This window comes from Rhodnius prolixus, unplaced genomic scaffold (assembly GCF_049639745.1).
Source record: "Rhodnius prolixus isolate KJV_2025 unplaced genomic scaffold, Rpr scaffold_10, whole genome shotgun sequence".
Taxonomy (NCBI): domain Eukaryota; kingdom Metazoa; phylum Arthropoda; class Insecta; order Hemiptera; family Reduviidae; genus Rhodnius; species Rhodnius prolixus.
Window position 1 is genome coordinate 5,173,604 of NW_027411615.1, and position 20,977 is coordinate 5,194,580.

General features: G+C 30.1%; 2 protein-coding genes and 1 long non-coding RNA gene across 38 annotated transcripts in view; 2 read left to right on the plus strand and 1 right to left on the minus strand.

The window, feature by feature from the left end:
- LOC141456792 (furin-like protease 1) overlaps positions 1-1,205 on the plus strand; it is a 749,499-nt gene extending 748,294 nt beyond the window's left edge. For all 7 annotated transcript variants that reach the window (XM_074133067.1, XM_074133073.1, XM_074133070.1 and 4 more), the window contains one exon: positions 531-1,205. In XM_074133067.1, coding sequence (XP_073989168.1) covers positions 531-943 — 413 coding nt within the window. In that variant the 3' untranslated portion in view covers positions 944-1,205. The remainder of the gene's footprint in view (positions 1-530) is intronic.
- Positions 943-11,399, minus strand: LOC141456797 (ankyrin repeat and SOCS box protein 16-like). Its single transcript, XM_074133082.1, has 8 exons — positions 11,240-11,399; positions 6,580-6,716; positions 6,338-6,492; positions 5,056-5,199; positions 3,911-4,088; positions 3,506-3,749; positions 3,111-3,349; positions 943-2,800 (listed from the first exon to the last, which is right to left on the minus strand). Exons 2-8 carry the CDS (start codon positions 6,703-6,705, stop codon positions 2,486-2,488), a joined length of 1,401 nt encoding a protein of 466 aa, XP_073989183.1. The 5' UTR covers positions 6,706-6,716; positions 11,240-11,399; the 3' UTR covers positions 943-2,485.
- The window catches only part of LOC141456803 (uncharacterized), a 120,459-nt gene continuing 106,391 nt past the window's right edge, over positions 6,910-20,977 (plus strand). For 19 of the 30 annotated variants that reach the window (XR_012460024.1, XR_012460023.1, XR_012460020.1 and 16 more), the window contains exons 1-4: positions 6,911-7,143; positions 7,458-7,628; positions 8,412-8,555; positions 20,376-20,514. This is a non-coding gene — a long non-coding RNA (uncharacterized lncRNA). Of the gene's footprint in view, positions 7,331-7,457; positions 7,629-8,411; positions 8,556-20,065; positions 20,303-20,375; positions 20,515-20,977 lie in introns of those variants that run through there. The other 11 variants (XR_012460028.1, XR_012460013.1, XR_012460014.1 and 8 more) reach the window with 5 other exon arrangements.

Genomic DNA, 20,977 nt, shown 5'->3' on the forward strand with positions numbered 1-20,977 from the left:
CGAAGGCGTTGAATCACGCACCGCTGGATGCCTAATGAGTTTACAACAATCCTTCCATAAAGGCCCAAATTTAGTTTGCAAAGAATCATAGATCAGAAACCTGACTCTAAAAACAATCTCTGCTACCTCTTCAGTCATTGAAATATATGGTAACTTTTGCGCGGATGCAGTATCTATTTCGCTTTCTTCAATTGTACAATAAGAATTATTTACTATTGACAATTGTAATAGTAAAACTTTAGATTGGTTAGACACCTTTCAAAATTACCAAGTGCATTTTAGATAGTGTCGAGTATCAGTGATAGATGCTTCATCAGTGATGATGAGTTTTTTGAAAGCATGGGAAGATTTTAAGAACTCCGTCTAAATGATCTTTTAAAAAAACTACATTAAACATTCACCCTGGAATAAGAGATTAACGTTTTAAATAGACAAGCGCCCTTTTATTTTTTATCAGTTTAAATCTTTTATTAATTTTTGTTGTAATTATAAACATTAATACAGTACGGTATTTTTTATATCTGTTTCAGAATGTTCACAAGGATATTACTTATGGCAGGGACATTGTGAGGCTAAATGTCCGCCGGGTACCTATGCCACGGAATCAATATGCACATCTTGTCATTACAGTTGTGAACATTGTACAGGTACTAATGATTACGAGTGTACACAATGTTATCCGGATGCGGAATTCTATAATGTATCCTCATTCGAAAGTTATTGTTATCCGAAATCAATTTTACCATGGTTAAATTATACAAAATGGTACTACAGAACGTGTTTTGGACTAGTAATAAATGGAATTCTACTTAGTTTTGTTGGTATTCTATTTTATTTTCGTCGAGGATGTAGTTTTAATAAAAAAAAAGATCATTTACAGCCCACAATAATTAATTCTGTAAGATATAAGTTAGCTCAAAATGAAAGTGATTCAGAAAACTAGTCCGATTTTTGTTTGATTTTTTTTTTTCTCTTTTTCATCACAAACATTTTACATTCAATTTTTTCTACTGTTTTAGAATTGACTAAAATTGAACAGTTGACTAATAATAATCGTTTGTACAGATTGATTAAATGAAACCGTTGTGATCGAAATATGATAACACCTATTGTGATTGATAGTGTATTCAAAAAAAAAAATACTTGCGTATGTGTTCGGTACTGATGTGTGATTTCGATTTACCAAAATAAAGTTTTGATTATGATTTTGTGTTTATTTTCCCCAATGCGTTATCATTTTCCAGTGTTTCAGCATGCTGCAATCATTTCACTAATTTGAAACATGCATTCAACTTATTTTTGTGGAACCCAACTCGGAAAACTTTTCTAATCAAAATGAAAATTGTTGATGTTAATTTAAATTGATTTATGGAAGTAGCTTAACAGTTATTAAATTAGATAGATGAAAAATGTGATTTAATTAGTTTATTTTGAGTTGCAGTAACAAAGATATTTGCTGTTCTTCCGGATATTTAATTGTAAGGAAGTGATGAACAATTTCTGAAAATCTATTTAGGATTAGAAAGTGTCGCCTGTATTATGGTGCAGAGCTTTAATGATTTCTTGGTCCAGCGATTATAGTAACTCGAATATTATTGACGGGATGCCCATATCTTCAGAGGAACAAATAGTTTCGCAGTTGAATGGTACTAACTAAGCAATAAATGGCTAAATCTTGTTGTTTGTTGGCTTAGAAAAATAATATACACATTTTAACAGTGACGGCTATTATAGGCATCAGTGCTCTAACCCTTCTCCTCTAACTTTCAGCATATTCCAAAATAAAAATGTGTATGATGTCCTTAAAATAACATTTTTAAAAAAAAATTTTTTTTTATTTATATACAATTTGATTGCGCATGTTTTTAGAAACTGCGCTCAATTTGATTCACGTCTGGCAAAGTAGCCACACAACAGCTGAATCCGTTAGAAGCGAGGTCCGCAAAGCAGGTTTGATTCTTGGTAGTAATCTTAAAGCCCTCTTGGTAAAAAGTAAAGTGGCATTAAAACGCATAATGTATCAAGAAGAGCTGAATAATAAATAGTAATTAAACTGTTCCAGCATTATGAAAAATAATCATCACAAAGAAAAAGGTGGTCAGGAACAACCAATTTGGTTTTAAACCAAAACGAATAAATTGAAATTAAGAGGTATTTAATGTTCTGTTATTTAAAGATAATCTTTCGTGAAGGTTGAATCTTAAGTTTGAAATAAAAACACACATTTAAACGACAAAAATATAAAAATATTTTTTAATATATAATATACTAAAGTACAAATATATAAAAATATCAATACAGAAGCAAAAATATTTATCTTAAAAGAAGTGAAATAAAAACTGTATCAAAATACATTAACAAAAAATAGATAAAAACAAATATCACACTGCGCATTAAACATATATGTATCACACGAGAGACAACGCAGTTAAAATCCTAAAAGAAAAGTTTATAAATAACAAAAAAGATATGTATTATTATTATATCAAATAAAATCATATAGCAGATAATGATGCAAAAATGTTGGCAGTGGTAATTCAGGAACTTTTGCGTTGACATTTTTACCAAGTTGTTTTCTAATATATAAACGACATTGTTGCCGCAACGGTAACGGTTTCATCGCATAGTCTAGTAAGAACTGTTTTTGTTCAGGGCTTAAATGAGTGTTTCGTCTGATCATACATACATCAAAACTTTCAGCAGCTTCCAACAGGCAATTGAATAGTTTTGCATTCCTTGAAATATGTTGCAGGGAATTCAGTATTCCTTGAGGATGCCTGTATTGCGTTTTCATAATAATCTACGGGAACAATAAAAAATATAAATGATATTGTACAGCAGTTTTGATATATATTCAAATTTTACTATCACAATTTGTCAATAACATTTGACAAATTGCAGAAAGGCTTTCCTTGGTTATACTTAATGTGCATTCGCAATTTATATTTTATTTGGCTACCAACATTGCAAGATTTTATCTTTTGGAATGTAAAGCTCCACAATTAAATCCTAATCCAAACTAATCGATATTTTTTGAAGAATTGTTCATTGCCTTTCTAATTTAGTTAAATACGTAATAACGTTTTTACTGTTCAAAAATTAAAAATTACCTTTGCGCCAAATTGCATTAAAAGTTTAACGACTTGAATACAGGGTTCTTCATTTCCAGCCACATACTCTGGAAGTACAGGACGTAAAGGAGGACCGTCGTCGCTGTCTACTATCATGTTTGGATCTGCTCCAGCAGACAATAGCATCGACATCAATTCTAATCTGTTAGTTATTCCGTCAGAGCATACAACATGCAAGGGCGATCCAATGATTGGAGAACTGGAATTAACGTTTGCACCTGAAATTGTTAGAAAAGAACCTGCTTATTAATTTGGCTTATGTGAACATAAAACTACATTAAACTAACTTCACTTTCCCGAAAATATATAATTCGAAAAAAAACTACGTTGATGTCCCACCGGACAGTATTAACAGAGTAAAAAAAAAAAATTACCAGCCAAGATGAGCATTTTCACCAACTCTGGATCTCCTCGTAGAATCGCCAAATCAAGCACAGTTGGTTTACTGATTTCTGGTGGGTAATTTACAGAGGCTCCTTGTTTGATAAGCAGATTTACAATCTCTAAATTTCCTGATAATACGGCATAATGTAGTACAGTACGATAATCATGACGTTCATCGGTCATAGCGTTTACATCCGCTCCATAAGAAATTAATAGCAATACAGACTGCATACCCTAAAAACAAAAATAACAGATATGATTGCTTTACATGCAACCAAAAAAAAAATCTAAAGTAACTGCAAAGTGCTTTCTGCATTGTGTAAATAGCTTATCTACGAATCAAAAGCACTTCACAAGATTGCAATAAATATGTACTAAATATATATTTTTATTACCTGAGGAAGTCTGGCAGCCTTCATAAGTGGTGTAAGACCACCTCTGTCTCTGGTATTCGGATTTGCTCCATACATTAACAATAATTGTAAGAAATCTATGTCCAACGGTGAGACCAGATTTATTTCAGCACCAAAAAAGTAACGTTTGTTGGGATCGGCACCATGTTCCAGCAACATTCTGTGAAAATAAATAATTTGAACCTCACACCTCATATGAATATATATGTAGGTACATAATTCCAAATTTTAAGTGGAAGAACACTTTTTATATTTTTCATTAAACTTTTTACACGTCTACTACTTTTATTTTAAACATCTTTCCAGGAAACTTGATTTAAGCAGGTTTTTAATGGAGTGACGAAATCAATCTCTCCTCTTAAGTACGATATTTTACGGTTTTTTCATCCGTATAACATTTATGAGTAATAAACGTATTGTTATAATTTCCAGTTAGACAAATATCAGTTACCAGATATCGGTAACTGGCAGAAGATTTTATAATTTGAAATTGGACTGAACCTATGATTGGTGTATGGCAAACGTCAGTACGAAATTTGTGCCAATAACATTTATTTTAATGGGTTCTAGGAGTACTTCAGCAGTATCAGTTAATTAGGTTATTTAATTGAACAAAATTAGTATGAAACAGTTTTTTTCTCTCTCTTTTTTGTATAATTCTCAGTTTACAGTGTCAAAAAAAACTGTCAGATTAAGTTAACCAAAGTCGTGTTGGTGTTCACACAGGCATTTGTTTTGTCATTGGGATAGATGATTTAAATAATCTAACAGATCTTCTAAAGTTTGCGTTTTCATTACAAATTCAGAAGTAAAACATGTTTTACTTTATTTTTTTTATTTTTATGAATAGAGTTATTGTTAACGATAAAATTACGCTCTATTTTTAGACAATAGTGGCTGTAAACGCCGTACTTTATGTATAGTTCTCTAAAAATAAATTATGCATCATGGAAAATCCACACAGAAAAATCTATTTTCTTTTTATAAATAGGGATGTAATAAACTTAAGAAATTGAAATAGGGAATCCTATTAAGTTAATTTTAATGTTGCTTATATAAAATGCAACCTAGAACATGTAAGATCATTTTGAATTTGGTGAATATTTTGTTATAAAATTATAGTTTACCTTGCAATTTCAATATGTTTATTCCTGATTGCTAATCTCAAAGGTTCATCACATAGGGTTGTCCTTGGAAAAGGTTCGTCCGTATTCTCTCTGAAGTCAACTTTAGCACCTTCGCTCAAAAGTAGGCCAACCAAATCAGTGTAACTATTGTAACAAAAGAAAAAACTTAACTAATTAATAATTTAGAAAGAAAATTAGCTAGTAGCTGAATGAGAAATGGTTGTTAAATGAATTTTAAGTTAAAAAGCAATTTTGTATTTTTAGCTACGACAGCACACGCATTTTAGGTGAGGTAAGAGTAAAAGGCGATATTTTGCCAAGAGGAAAGGTAGATTAAAAAATATATAATTTAAATTTTTATTCTGAATTATCACTATTCAATTTAATTTTTAAAATGGAATATTTAATTTATTGCATCATAAACGAAATAATTTTCATGTTATTTGATTTTCTGTGAAACTTTTGATTTCTGCTACTAGCATATGCAATAATTTTTTATTGCCTTGGAGGAATAAAAGCAATTTAAAAGGAGAATCAATTTTTAACCAAATAAATCGCCTGAAAATACTATATAAAAAAAAATTATCTTTTCTTATCAGGATTGATGTTATTTTTCAGTCATCAGACATGCTTCTGGGAACCTTATTATTGACATTAGAATATCTCCGACATTTTAATGAACTATGCAAACCAATTGTTTAAAATAAAAATGGTGAAATACGTAGATTAAAAAACTGGATAAGATTTTAATGTGACAACTATATTAAAGGTGAACGTTTTTTGGTGATTCTAGAAAAAAAGAGCTGTCTATCATCAAACGTGATCTTCACTCTCCCCAAAACTACTTAGAAATAATTTAACCAAAGGCACAAAATCAGAAATGTTCCAAACACCTGATAAACTGAAAGGTTGAATCAAATTTAACAGGTGGATTTTGGTGAATCACTGTACTGTCATTCATTATGCGTATGAAAATGTAGGGTCGAATGTTCAAAACAACGTATAACAGGATTCTCCCTGGGGAAATGAAAGCATACCAAACAAATTTTGATAAAAGTGGATGCAGTAAGTTGAAAACTAGGGACTGAATACAGAAAGGATTAATATTTTAATTAATACTGTAAATCCTGAAATTACGAACATCAAATGTACGTGGAAGTCTTATTTTAATATTAAGCTTGAGAAATATATTGACTTGAAAATGTTTAGGAAAACTTCTTTCTAGTTTTTGAAGTACAATCTAAAATCGTACATACACATTAATATAAATATTTATAAATACCCATGTTCTGCAGATAAATGTAATGCTGAATATCCGCATTCATCTCTAGCGTTAACGTCGCCACCTCTGACCAGCAGAAGTAGCACAGCTTCTGGATAATTCTTCCATACTGCATAATGTAACGGTCGTAATCCCTGAGTGACTGGTTCATTAGCCTTTAAAAGTAGCAAACATTTTTGTTCAATTAGTTAAATTATTAATAATCATTATTTTATTTATTATTATTATTATTATTATTTTACCTTGGCACCTGTGGCTAACAAAATTCTAATATCGTCAATTGGTGACATCTTTACAATGCTGTCAGCTAATTGTCTTTGAAGTGTACTACTTCCTAAATAATTATTCGTTTGCATTGGAGCATACATTTTTTGGTAATCTAAAAAATTAAATAAATTTTGGTAAGTAAATATAAGATTTTTTTTTTAGCTAGTGTATAAAATAAAAAACTTCCATACAGTAAAACTAAACCTTAATTAGTAACATAAAACAGTTGATTTATTAGCTTAAACATATGTATCAGAACACCTGATATTTTTTTTAATTTAAAATTATCCTAACTAAAACTGCTTCATTACACCTAGAACGGAATTCTTTCCGAAATAAAATATTTTTAATGAAACTAGTTTTATTGGGATATTTCTGTTTATTAATAGTAGTTTATTTTTGAAATAAGTATGCCAACGGAGTTTAAAATAGAATTTCATAGTTTATGTTCGTAGGGAAACTTCAGACAAGAATTAAATTAAATTTATTGTTTCCCTTACTTTCACTACTAATAGAAAGATATATTTCTGCAAACTAAGGTAATGTACTTCACCCTATTTAGTTAAAATGGCTTCAAGAATATGAAGAGTGTATAATGTTGATATAAATTTGGCTGAAGTTCAGGGTTTTTATTTTTAATAGAAACAAAAAATATAGATTTATGTATGTGTACATATGTATAGTGTTCTTTGCAAAATTTTCAATCAACATAGTTTAAGCTTAGAGGTAAGAACTTTACAGGAATAAAGATTTTATTTACTTCTATAGCTCAATTGAAATCAACTTATTAATAATTTTGAAGAATGGTCTTAATACTTCTATTTCCTGTTCTAAAACTTGCTTTCCCAAACAGGAATTGAGAATGCTTGACTACCGTGACTTACAGATGCAAAAGAAGACAGACCATGGATTATTTCTATTTAACCATAAGAACTGGTGAATGAAAAGGAACTAGAAAATTGCTAACAAACACTTAGAAATATTCCTGCACAATAGACCCTAAATTTCCTTTTTAATCTTCAAGGTAAGGAATATTTTCTGCTAATCAAACTTAAAAAAAAAAATAGCAATTTAAAAACAAAAACCAAGCTATATTTAAGAAACTTGACAATTGTTTCGTAAATGCTGCTATTTGATTTTAAAATAATGGCAATAATGAACTCAATTTAAATTCATACTTATAAACTTGACGTAATTCTGCCCTAAAATTTGTAAATGCTGAACTATTCTAAGGGAGAATAATTTAAAGCAACCCAAAAAGTCTTCTTGGTTGAGGAAGTTTTTTTTTCAAAAAACTGCTTTGTCGTATAACACATTGACTTTGAACTCTTTATCATGCATGTTACTGAGAAAGTTAATGAGAATTCTTTTCCTGACTTATTACCGGGCTTATTTGAATTTCGTCAAACTGCATTTGATACGAAATCTGAATAAGTTTTGGTTTTAACTTACTTTAAGGTTCTCAGGCCTCTGAAGAATAAGTCCTACGTTTATAATGTATTTCATATTGTTATATTTAATTTATAAGAATAAAAAACTAAATTGCAAGTAAAACTTTTTAATATGTTAAAGAAGATTTCTTTAATTTGAGTGTTTTCGTTAAAATAATGTTTTTATAATAATTATTCTACATATAAAACTTTTCTATAAAATTTATTCGGGCCATAATGTAAAGTAATAACAATTGCAATTTTCAGCTTATTTTATTTATTTTAACTTGCTTGCCAAATTTCATTTTATAGATATGTATCAAGTAAAAGTTAATTCAAAAATCTATTGAACCTCCATTCAGTACCATTGTTTCTAGATCGAAAATGCGATTGAAGTTCCTCTACTGAAAAATTTTAAATAGCATGAATAGAGTTTGGCTGCGGCACGTAAAACCCTACAGTTACATTCAACTATAACTGCTTGTGCAATGGGTATATTGTGAGTGTTGGAGGAGGCAATGGTGAGTGTTGTTCATAGTTTTTTTAGCCAAGAATTTTTTTGTAATGCCTTAAACCCTGAGATCTAGTAGACCACTTTTTGGTTCAATATTTACTGTGAGACCGGAAAAAAGTATAAATAACTTTTTTTTATATTCAGTAATAAAGAGAATGTATCTAGTTATTAGTACAGTAACCACAACATAGTAGCATCCCTCTTCATGGGGCCACCAGAGTTAGGCTCTGGAGCAACCTCTCAGGACTGAGGCAGACAATAATCTGCTATAACCAGAAAAGTTCTGAGGCTTGCTTCGAAAAAGGCAAAAGTAACTCTACGGGGCTGTTAAAAGAGAAGCTGATTTTAAAATTCTATGAGACATTATGCTCATTTCACTACTACATAGGGGCAGTTTACGATTAACTATTATAAAGTTTCTAATTCTTCAAATCTCCTACAAATTGCTGAATCTGAAAACCTGATTCAGAATCATTTTTTATTTCTATTTAGGATTATAGTAATGTTTACTATGACATAATGGGTTCTCATTAGGCATGGGCTTCTACGCTTGTTATGTTGATCATTGGTGAATTGCTGATTTTTGTGACCAAAAATCAGCCCGGTCATTACCATTTTGATGCAATCAATGCTAAATTGAGTATGAATTAACGAATTTTTGTTTACTATTACCATATTAATTATGAAATGAATAGAAAAATCATTTCCTTTGGATTTTGGCAAGTCACTTACTTTATTTACATTTCGAGACATTGATCTGCTTCTTTCTTGGCAGCTTGTCTATAATGGATAATTCTGTTTAGCAAATCATTATTGTGATTGCATGTAAAGAATAGAAGCATACAGGCAGGTATTCGATAATGTATTTTATATCAAGGGGTAAATAATACAGTATGTTTGGACTATAGTGAAGAGAGTGGCTCTTGTTAGACAAGTGCTAGTCGTATTTGTGTAGAACGAATTTCAGTTATTTAGCTTTTTGCATACGGCAGAAGGGAATAAACATGTTTTTTTTTATCGTTGAAATCATTTGATTAGAGCACCGATAGTTTTGTTTCATGGGAAGAAATCCATTTTTTTATTGCAATAAACTTAATTTTGGTTAATATTAAATTATTTCTTTTACCTCTAAAAATAAAAACATGAGCAGATGGGATGTACATAAAAGTATAAATTAATTTATAAATGGAAATGACCTTATTGGCAAAGCATAGTTGGATAGATACCATGCAAATCTATATGCAGGTCTTGACTGAGAAATAAACTTATTAAATCTCACGTTGTAGATACACGCAATTGTATGAAATAACTATTTTAGATTAATTTTTTTGCGGAAAAAGTGTTATTAATTAAAAAAGTGGAATATCATAATAAAATGATGACATGCAAAACTGATAAAATCGACCAAACATAAAGTAAATAAAAAACAAGGGGAGATGTTCGCTTAAAGAAGGAAATCCAAGTTTATAAATAAATAAATAAACACTTCTGGCAAATAGTTTAAAAGTCCTAATTTTGTTTTTGCTACTTCCGTTCTGATGAATATATTAGCATGCACTTTATGGATGATATGTATGTTTATTATTATTAGTTTTTTAACAGATCATTTCCAGGTTCTAAGATTAATATTGTTCGTGCAATGTAAAACTATCAATACTCTATTTATTTTATTAACAATCTCATCCAATGGAACTGGTTCTGATAGATATTGCTGCATTTATTGTTATAAAATGTATTTATCGTAAAATAATTATATTTAACTGAGTGAAAACAATTGCCACATTTATAAGACTTTTTCCCAGTCAGAGAAATAAAAAAGACTAGTTAAAAGAAAATTTCGTGGATTTACATAGACTTGGAATGTGCAATACGTTTTCAGAGATTCTTCTTGATGATTATGAAATATTTTTAGTAGCCAAATATGAAGTTTTATATCGTGATTCTAGATGGGAAGTCGCCTAGAGTTGCATTTGTGGAAATTTTGTTGACACACTAGTTTTTAATTTATAAATTATTAACGGAGACAGGATTCTGTTTCTTCTTCTTCACTATGTTCTGTAATTGATATAAGAAAATATTGCTAAATTGATCCGTCCATAGCACGCATGTTTTTTCTATTTCTGACCGGTTCTGACTTTTTAACTAATACCAAAGGCAGATTTAAGACTAAGTAAATTTACTATTATATTTAGTTTTTAATTTTTCATGACGTTTTGTAGAAGGTCTTAATTATTTTGTTAGTCGAGAGCCAAAGGGTTGTAATTCGTCTACTTCTCATGAGTAATTCTTAGATTTTTGCCTACTTTGTGCCGTAAAAACTAAACTGAATATTATTTCTGAAGAATTGTTTGAAATAAGGGTACTTATCAATTCATAAAATAAAAAATACTTAATAATAATTGAAATGAAGCAAAAAGGAATATAGAATCTTCAGTAAAACTTCTTTTTTTTTTAAGTAAATAGTTTTACAATACCCAGCTGTGTTGGGATGTTGGTCAATTGAACCCTAGTTGGGATATTTTTTTTTTTAATTTAATCAAATGTCCATCGCTATCACTTCATCGGTTCGAGCAACCTAGTAAAGTTTTACCAGGTAAAAGAATCGGAAATATAATTGGTTCTTATCGAAATTCTACATCGAAGATCTTGTAACATTTAATTTCATTTCTTATAAGAATAAAATTTACTTACGTATTTATAAGGCTTGAAGCGTAATAAAAACAAAATTATTCCTTAAATCACCACAGATGTGATCACAGTTGATTTTCAGTAAATCTCTTTTAGATGTTCACAGTTCGAAGTTACAAAACAAACTGAGTTCAGCTGTTCATAAGTGCGGTCAACAAAACTATAATGTTTTGGCATAGGTTTTTAAAACGAAATATTGAGAGAAGGGGCGAACAAGCGGGAACTAACAATCTATTTTTATATTACAACTAGTAAATGATGCCCCGCTCATCTGCGCAGTCAAAGCGGACCACTTTGACAAATCTCCTTCAGTCAAGGTTGAGACCATGTCTTTTTTATTTCTTGTTTGTTTTTATCTTCCTCGTCCCTAAATATGCGAGTAAAATGTAAGCAATATAAGGAACAGTACTGAGCATCATAAGATATTTCTATATATATATATATTCAAGAAACAGAAAGATGGGGTTGTTGCTTAGTGCAAGAAACTGCTATCAACAATCAAGCTGTAGCTAAATGTTTCTCAAGGCTGAGTAATGCTCCTTGTTTGAACCTAACGCCCCAGGCCCAAACAGATTCTCTCCAATGTTCAGAGTATCCATCTTTTTCAATAAAATTATGATTAAAAATTTTAAATGGCGCATGTTGATTAAATGTACAAAAGTAATGTTTACATAGGTCGAACATACACATAAATATTAGCTTTATTTGTTACCCAGTGATTTGTTCGCTTGCCAAATCTGTTTGTGCTGGCCACAAAATGAACACTCTAAAAATGTGATGTTGCGCAGGCAATGTCAATGTTACGCAACAAAAAATTTCCTTGTTTTAGCTACAGTTACAGTGAAAAAAAGGTTTACTCGTAATTATATTTATTATTAACACATTAATGTGCATTTAATTATTTAGCTCAACTTTAGACTTCTGTGAAGTAAAAAGGTCGAGTTTTTCTAAAAGGATTTTTTTTTTAAATATAATTACAGGAGGTGAAAACTTAAATAAAATTGCAAACAATTTTTATATCTTTTAGATCTACTATATAATTTTTAAAAACGTCTGGTGCAAGCTCAAACTACTTTTTCTTATGTAAGAGGGCGTTAACGTAAGCCTGAGTTTATAGGCTGAGTTCGCAGATATTCATTATAAGATCTCTCGTAAATTACTACATGATCTTCTAGGTCGAATTAATTAATAATTAATACCTACTCTGAGGAAAACCTGAGGAAACGTCTTAAAGAAACCCCCAGAGAGTCTTAATGGTGTTTCTTAATGGTGCTTTTAGGCAGTACGAAAGTCGAGCCAAGAAAGATTACTACCCTAGTCAGAGGACATTACCTCATAGCAGCTACGTAGGATGGGTCCCTCATCTTCTTAGACAATGCGTAGATTGCTCTCAAACGATTCGTTTCCTTTGTCCAACGATTGCTCCAAAGTCTAAATATTCGCTCGCCTCTCCACAATGCTACAGGTTTGAAGTGAGCTGGTTTCTTCGGAGAGGAAGAGAACGATGGATGGACCCATTTGTTGCTTTAGTCCACAATTTACTTTCCTATTGAGACTCCAATTCCAGTTTAGATTATTATTATTCCTTTCCCTTTCCCTTCTAAAATTAATTTTTCCGTAAAAATTTCATGGAAATGAAAGCGATACTTCTACTTGTAGATAAATAAAATTGTAGGAGCTGTTTTCCAAAAATAAGCCGATTTAATAATATGTTACTGCTGGTTAGTAAAAATTAAACAAACACTTATTGTGGTCTACCTTTGTGACACCTGAATACAAAATAGAATTTGCAATATTATCATTTTCCATAATTGGTTTTGATGACCAGTTACATAGGTTAGATTTTAAAATTCAAGGGAATAAACAAAACTATTTCCCTTAGAATGTAAAATTTTCATTTTTACAGCCTTCTTCTTTCGTGCAATATCCAACTCCCAACCACGATCATTGAGTCTGTTGACGAAAAATAGTTTCCAAATTTCATTTTGTATGATTTATTAGGCTGTTATTTTTTTTTATTTAAATTAAATTAAAGTAATAAATTCCTTTTATTTTATATCATTAAATAAAATTAAAAGATATAACATTTTGTTAGTTATCATAGTTAAGCTCTGCAATATTTTCCTTACAATTTATATTGAACAAATATTCACTTCTACAAGTAATAAATAGGTTTTAGGAAGGAGGCTGAATTTATCTCAAGGACCAATACAGACTTAATTTTAACCAAACCCGGTACAGTTTGTTATATATACAAATTTGTCTGTGTTGGACTACTATAATAAAATAGATTCAACTCTGGGTTACATTTTTACATCACATTAGAATTTTCTTGTTTCAATGAAATTTCAGAATCTCAAATTCAAGTAGTTTCTATAGATCAGAGTATTTTTAAGTTTCTTAGGCAACATTGATTTTCCAATGTTTTTAAGCACACTTATTTTAAATGATATTCTAATTTTTCTTATTGATGGCTTTCACCAAAATGTTTAATGCCTTGAACTCATAATTTTACAAAAATAAAATAGAAAGTGTTAACATTCTCAAAGGATTTTATCTTATTACACATTACATATTTGACTTCTCTCAAAACTCCTTGAATTTCAAAAATGATTATTATATTAAATGAAGCGTTATGAGCTACCTCTCCCAGAATCTAAATCAAATCAACATTTAAAGTTTAAAAACAAGGTTTTAAGGGCTAAGATTTATTATTTCCAAGTTCGAATGAAAGCATTGACCTAGAGAATCATAGAGAACTATTTAGAAAGAGCCAGTGTACATAGTAACACATTCATCTGGAGTAATATTTCTCCAAGTGGGAATTTCGGTTAGACCCCTCGTATAATAAATATTATATAAGTTTTATCAACATAGAACTGTCCAATGTACTGAATCGACACTTTAGAGGGATGCTTAACTTCTTCACCTTTCCCTAAGAACCTCCTTTGGATAAACTTTCAATTAAAAATGTTTTTAATAAACTGCGAACATATCTACTATGTTCTCAAAAATAATTTATCGTATCTATGCAGTGCGTTATATTTTATTTTAAAAAAAGTTGGCACTATTTAATGTTATATTTAATCTTTTGTTTGTCTAATTTGACTTTATTTGACTGAATAATATATTGTTAGTGAAGAAGTACGCTGAATTGCAACGGTAAAGTAAACAAGTTAGAGTCGTTATAAACAGTTTTGTTGAACAAAGGAGGGGCAAATGGAAAATAGTAATGATGACATAAAATAAATTTTATTAAAATTTAAATAAGTGTAAATTATAATAAGTTATAACGCAGTTATTGTAGTACTGAATTAGTAAAGAGAAGGTGTTAGATATTCTAGATGAGATTAGCCATTATTAGCGCTTCCAACTGAAATGCTACAACATTTGCAAATATACTGCAGGTTGAACAATTCTCACCAAACCAAGATCACTGAACTTATTCTCTCTATCTTTCTCTCTCAGAGCACACTCTCTCTCTTTCTCTTCTCATACGCACACATACACTTCACATTCATACTAATTTAGTTACACTGTAATAGGAACACAAAAATATAAGAATACGTAGGGCCATCTGGTGTTTCTTTTTTTACATTCTGTACGATGTCCCTAATTTCTATAATATTCTAAGTTAAAATCTTCTTTGTCTGAGTTCAGTTCAGTTCATTTGCCTTTTCTCTTTCCTTATTTTACCAGTTCCAAGAAGTGATTGAATTGAAATAATATTATCTAGGCAGTTAGCAAGCAACCTTCGAAAGCGCAGATTCCAGATAGTGATGAAATAAATCGAGTTAGAATAGTTATTTGCTTTACTATTTCTTATTTGAGCCAAATCTAAACGTGTTCGCCGAGAGTTCTTTTTTCTTTTTTTTGGTAACATTGAATTTTTATGTAGTTTATTTGTTCTTAAATGGTGTGGCCTATCATAAATTACATTCAGGAAATCAGGGATATGACTGGTTATTCTTTTTGCCATCACCTCTGATCCAGGAAGAGAAGTTTTGGTAGAGTTATTTATGTCCACCAGAATCATACTTACTGCCTATTTTGCGCATAAATATTTCACATTCAAAGGCGCCACTGTAGCCGAGCGGTTAAGAGGCGAGACCTGCAAATGCCTTGTGGCACTGGGTTCGATTCCCGGTCTAAGGCATTGAATTTTATTTAATGCGGTTAATATGAGAAATTTACAGTAAAGTATGTTTGCTAGTCGCCTCCGTCCTCGACACCTAATTTTGGTAGTTGGACGTTAAGCTCCGCCTGATAAAATAGGCGATTACTTTACTGTATTTCACATTCAAGTTATCGATAAATAAAATTTTTTTGGAGCAACTATCAAACAAAAAATACATATTTATGTCAGTTATATAGCGAATTTAACATAATCACTTAATATCATTGATTGTACGATATCCCTCGTACCTAACATGTTTTTTACATTTCTGATAAGTTTTGGATTTTCATCCCTCTTCAAAGGTTAATTCATTAGTTCGATGTGAAAAGTTTGACTTCTGATTACACAAATGTGTTAGACAGAAACGTTAATGAGCACTCAAACACAAGACATAGCGCTGAAAACTTTTTTCAACTTTCTGGCAATATTATTTACATGGAAATTATTTAAAAGTTGACCAGACTGTGTATTTTGAACATTGGGATTTTCCTCAATTTGCTCTCTTATATAGAGTTATCATTCAAAGTTCACCTTATATTTCGCCTGGAAATCATTTAGTGACCTCGGTACTAATCATATATTTTCGCTCTTGGTAATTATGCTATTAGCTACAACGATCTATGGCCCATTATCAGTTTCTAATATTAAGCGTGTTAAAATTATGCTGATTTATCGAAATGCAAATATTTTCATTATAAAAAACAATACTATCATTTACTGAAGGTGCTTTGATTTAGAAGGAAGATTGTATCTTAATTCAATTACATTAACAATGAATATTTTTACACTTTTCAAATAAATAAAATATTGACACAAATCGATCAATAACCATATTGCATAATATGAGTTTAAAAAGAAATATGAGGTCGAAGTCCTTAGACAAACTGCGCTCAGAAATCATTTACATTTACGCCGTGCCATAAAATTTGGCATTATATCAAATTGAACACATAATTCCGCTAGTTGTTTTTATTTTCTTTTAAGTAATTATAGATTTCTTTTCTTGTTACTATTGTTATTTTCTGTGTTTCATTTTTGGTTGATTTAAATTGATTTATTTTTTTTAACCTGTAAACTCAAAAGAAAAAATGTTCTAGGTAGAACTTATTGAGATTATGTGCCAACATTGTGAGTGTTTTTTTTATTAATAAAATACATTTATTTCTTTTTTTAAGAGGCGGCCTACTTTCTTCTTTAGACTAATCGTCGCCAGATTACTTCGCTTAGACGTTATAGTAAATAAAATTAAATTCACTATTAGTAAATCAATTTATGTCTTAAAGGTGCGTTACTGATTTTTTGCAATATAATTTAATGTAGCGAACTTGGAAAGCAAAAAAAAAAATTAAAAGATGTTTTGTAACACTTATTGAGAGCATTTCGTGGGTAAAATTATAAGGTGTTTATTAATAATACAATAGCACGTGGCCAATCCGTGGAATTGAACCTATGATGCTTGGACTCATTTACATTTCGCTTGGCATGCGGCAACTGTTATTCCAATTCATAACTGATGTAACGAAGCTAAAAATGTTATTAAACCGAACGATATTGTACTTTTTTATATCACATATTATTTCTGTCACATTGACCAAGTAATCGCCGATTGTAGAATTGCTAGCGTCTGTTCGCATCTCGGTAATCTTGGCAATACAGACGTGATGTAGTTAGGTAGATTTAACAGTATATCATCGAAAACTCTCACAGTTCTCGCAGGTTTTTTCCCAATAGATTTGGAAATATTAATAGATGCAGATGATTTTTAGAAAAAAATCTTATCACCATTGCGTTCATGTGATCCAAACTCTGACTCCTTAGAGTAAAAATTAAAAGGTATTATTGATAAGCTTGCTTACAATTATTTCCCAGATTGTAAAATCAGAACCGGTATTTTCCCTAGAGAGAGTTTTTTTAAATATCTATTCTCATTTAACTGCTTGAAACTATTTTATTAGCTGAAGTAATAAAACTTTTTTGTTTTAGTTTTCTTACTAACATAAAACACTTAAGTAACTGAGAAATAAATAATTTTTCAAGTGAATAACCAGTCTCAATTCAGTTATTTACAAAATTAGATCTGTAGAAAACTAAATTTATTGAGGCGCAATTTTTAATGTCCTAGTGGGGAATAGCATTTTGAAAACTAATAAACAAACAAATTAAAAAATAAACGCCACAAAAAATTGTGATGATCTTTACAATTTTTTGACAATTATGTTTACTGTATTATAATTTTTTTTTTTCTTAAATTATTTTTAATAGTTATGTTTTTATTATGAATTGGGAATATACAGATATACAGTCAAGTTTCTTGGCTTTCACTGCGCTAAAGAGTGATTCTCTCAGAATTCTAATAATAACTCCTTTTCTTCCTCTTTTATATGTAAGTGACCTTATATTAATAAACGTTACACCTTTTGTCCAAGACGATTTCTTACTCGCACTTATTTATATTGTACAAAATTTTTATACGTATATTGTAATTGTCTGACTTTTTTTGTCATTTGAATATACTCAGTTTTTTAATTGTTAAATACAGATTGAGTGATAATGAAAACTAAACAATCTTATTTTGATATTAAAGTTTTAATTCGATTTTAAAATTACTTTTGTACAATTCATAATTTAGTAAATTTATAATATATTTTTATTAGTCGTTATTAAAATTCTTATATAAAGATTCTTGTAATTCTTCAGTTTAGTTTATATATTCTTCATGAAATTTGTAGTATTCTATTCGCAGTCTCTTAATGTCTTAAGCGATTTATCACTTATAAACAATTTACGTTCAAGTTTATTTATAGGCGTGTAAGAAGCAATTTTAGGAATCCTGAACCTCTGTAGAATATAGAAAAAGATATCGGCGGTGAGAAGGCAATTGAAGCAAAAGGTAAACCATCCCTGATGGCGCAGATTAATGTTGAAGGTCGTCAAAAATAACGCCTTAGATCTCCACTACACTAAACTTAGATCTCCTCTCAATAGACAAAACACAATTATACTTTTTGTTTTAATCATGACAACTCGGTATGACTTTTGATAAAGAAATCTCTATCCAAAGTGAACTCCGAACTTCTATTCCTGAATAGTCTAAAGCGTCTCTTTTATTAAAGCTGCTGAATTTCCATGAAACGCAGATTTTATAAAGTTTAATTTGGGGATTAGACTTCTAACTTTTACCGAATACAACTTCACTCGCCACAAGAGAGGCGGCGAAATATACTTCAGTAGAGGCCTGGTGTAATACTAAGCAAAAAATAATTTAATATATTTTATGAGAAAATTTGGACTGCGAATGAGGATTTAATTCAATTTAATATATTTGGACTTCGTGATTAAATGCTTGCTGAAATTATTATAATCTTAGCCGCCCAATGCAATCTATCGGTAACAAGCCGAACAGATTATCTGAAGTGGGTGTAATTTAGGACAATTTTATAAACCTTGTTTGTGACCAATTTAAAATGTTCTTTTTCGAGACTGGTCTTCTTAGAGATATTCAATGAAGTCTAAAGACGGCGAGTTGAAGATATATAGAGATTATCTCTATATGGGTGGGATAGGTCCACATCAAGGCCTGCGTCCTACGCCTTAGGATGCCCTCCTCGAACTTGTCACTAAGTTGGCGTACAAAATGAACATCTCCTCTACAAAGTGATTAAAAGACCAATGTTACTGCATGGAGTTTGACATGTAGCAGTAATGAGTACTTCAGGCAATTTAGCACACATTCCTCAAGTAATGATTGAAAGAAGTTTAAAGACAATGAAAACTCGATTCAGTAAAGCGCTACATTGTTTAGCTTACTTGATCTGAAAGCTTATTGTCCAGCCCCATGATGGAATGAAATGTTAAATTATAACTTTGTGATTGATTTCTCCAACTTTAGTTAGACTAAATGCATACTCATCGCACGTGTCAACGACTTATAGAGGGAGATCTAGGAAAGAGATTAGCACAATGATTAGCGCACTGGATTCCCTCGAAGGAACCCAGGTTCGAATCCAGCTGCCGGTTCTTAGATTTTCTCCCCCTAGGTGCATCTTACAGTTTACTGTCTGGTGATGAACATCTCCCTAAACAGCTTATTAGCGATTAACAATTCAAACATTTCTTTATTTCTATTTAAATTTAGTTATTAAGAAAAATTCAACATTGTTTTACGAGAAAATATAACTTAAAAAATTAATTGATCACGTCAACTATTGTCAGTAGTTCAAATAATCAGTTAGTTCAATGGCACCAACTGGGAATATCACAGTTTTCATGGTTTAAGGTTTTTTTAATTTTAATTTATTACAGTTCACAATTTCTGCTAGAATGTTAATAAACGATTAACCCCCAAAATTGTACATTTTTTACTTAATTTAAGAAACATATTGAAACAAAATAAAATATTAAAAAATTCAGACACTTTTTCTATGTAAGAAAACCAAAATAATTTAAACTTAATTCTCTGTTATTAAATATGTATGTCAAGGATCAATCAATTGTATCTTACAATTTTTAAAATAATTTTCTGTAACTTTTGAAAAATTAGATTCTTTTCGATTGATCTGGTTCTATTTATCATGAAATATGATAAATTAATTTGCATGAATTTGAAAGTTTGTCACATTTCTGTTAACTTGATTTCTGTCCGTTAGAATGCATTGAAGTCAGCAAAATGGTGCTTTGTCCATTAGAAGTATGAGTCTTTATTATTAAATTAAATTCTTTTTTGTTTGTATAACTTAATCTTGGTGAATGATGTATTATTCATTGAGTGCTTATAATACTTCTAATTTTATTTTTTTTCATAAAATATGTAGTAAACGAACAACTAAGTAACTGTTTTCTGACCTAATTATTATTTCTTATCTTCAATTCTATTGAATCACACTATCTCTGTGAGTACTCATTGGGTACTATTTTAGTTTTGCAACTTTCTAAAGACTAAAATTCTAAAAATTCTTCTCGTAGGTTACTTGCGAAAGAAAGTACGATGGAAGATTCAAGTTAAAATATGGTTTGAAGATTTCTGGAGAAAAATGTTACTGTGAAATGGCATTCTTAAAAAGGAATATTTCATTTTTTGCTCTGATTGGCTTATAATTTGAAGGTAAATGAAGGGCATAATTTGTATGATTGTGTTTTAAGATGATCAGTTATGATCTATTATTAGTGCTTAATAAAAGAATTAGTGTACTTAAGGATGAATACAGCATGCTGAAATAGGTAAGCTATTTTTTTGGTAAATCTCTTTTATCAATAATTGTGTGAAAGTAATCAAAGCGAATAATTTATTTTGACAAATAAATAAGTTTGTTAAAGTAATACTTTTTGTACAAGAGACAAATGTAGAAAAAAAAAAAATTAATTATGATAGTGGCCAGCCAACTTCTTGAGATAGTATTATCACTTCATAAAAATTGTTTAGGTATTTTAATACTAAAAAGTCATTATAGTTGAAAACATAAAACATCTGGGTTAATCTTTTGAAGACAAAAAGAAGGCCAATGTAATGAAGTTGAAAAGTATATCTAATATTATTTATTTCAAAAACGTGTAAGGAGCAAGTTATA

Coding starts and splice junctions, on each gene's coding strand:
- LOC141456797 (XM_074133082.1), bottom strand. CDS start 6,705: ATGTATGCTCCAATGCAAACGAATAATTATTTAGGAAGTAGTACACTT. Junction 6,493..6,579: donor TGTTAGCCACAGGTGCCAAG/GTAAAATAATAA, acceptor CTACTTTTAAAG/GCTAATGAACCAGTCACTCA. Junction 5,200..6,337: donor CATTTATCTGCAGAACATGG/GTATTTATAAAT, acceptor TTGTTACAATAG/TTACACTGATTTGGTTGGCC.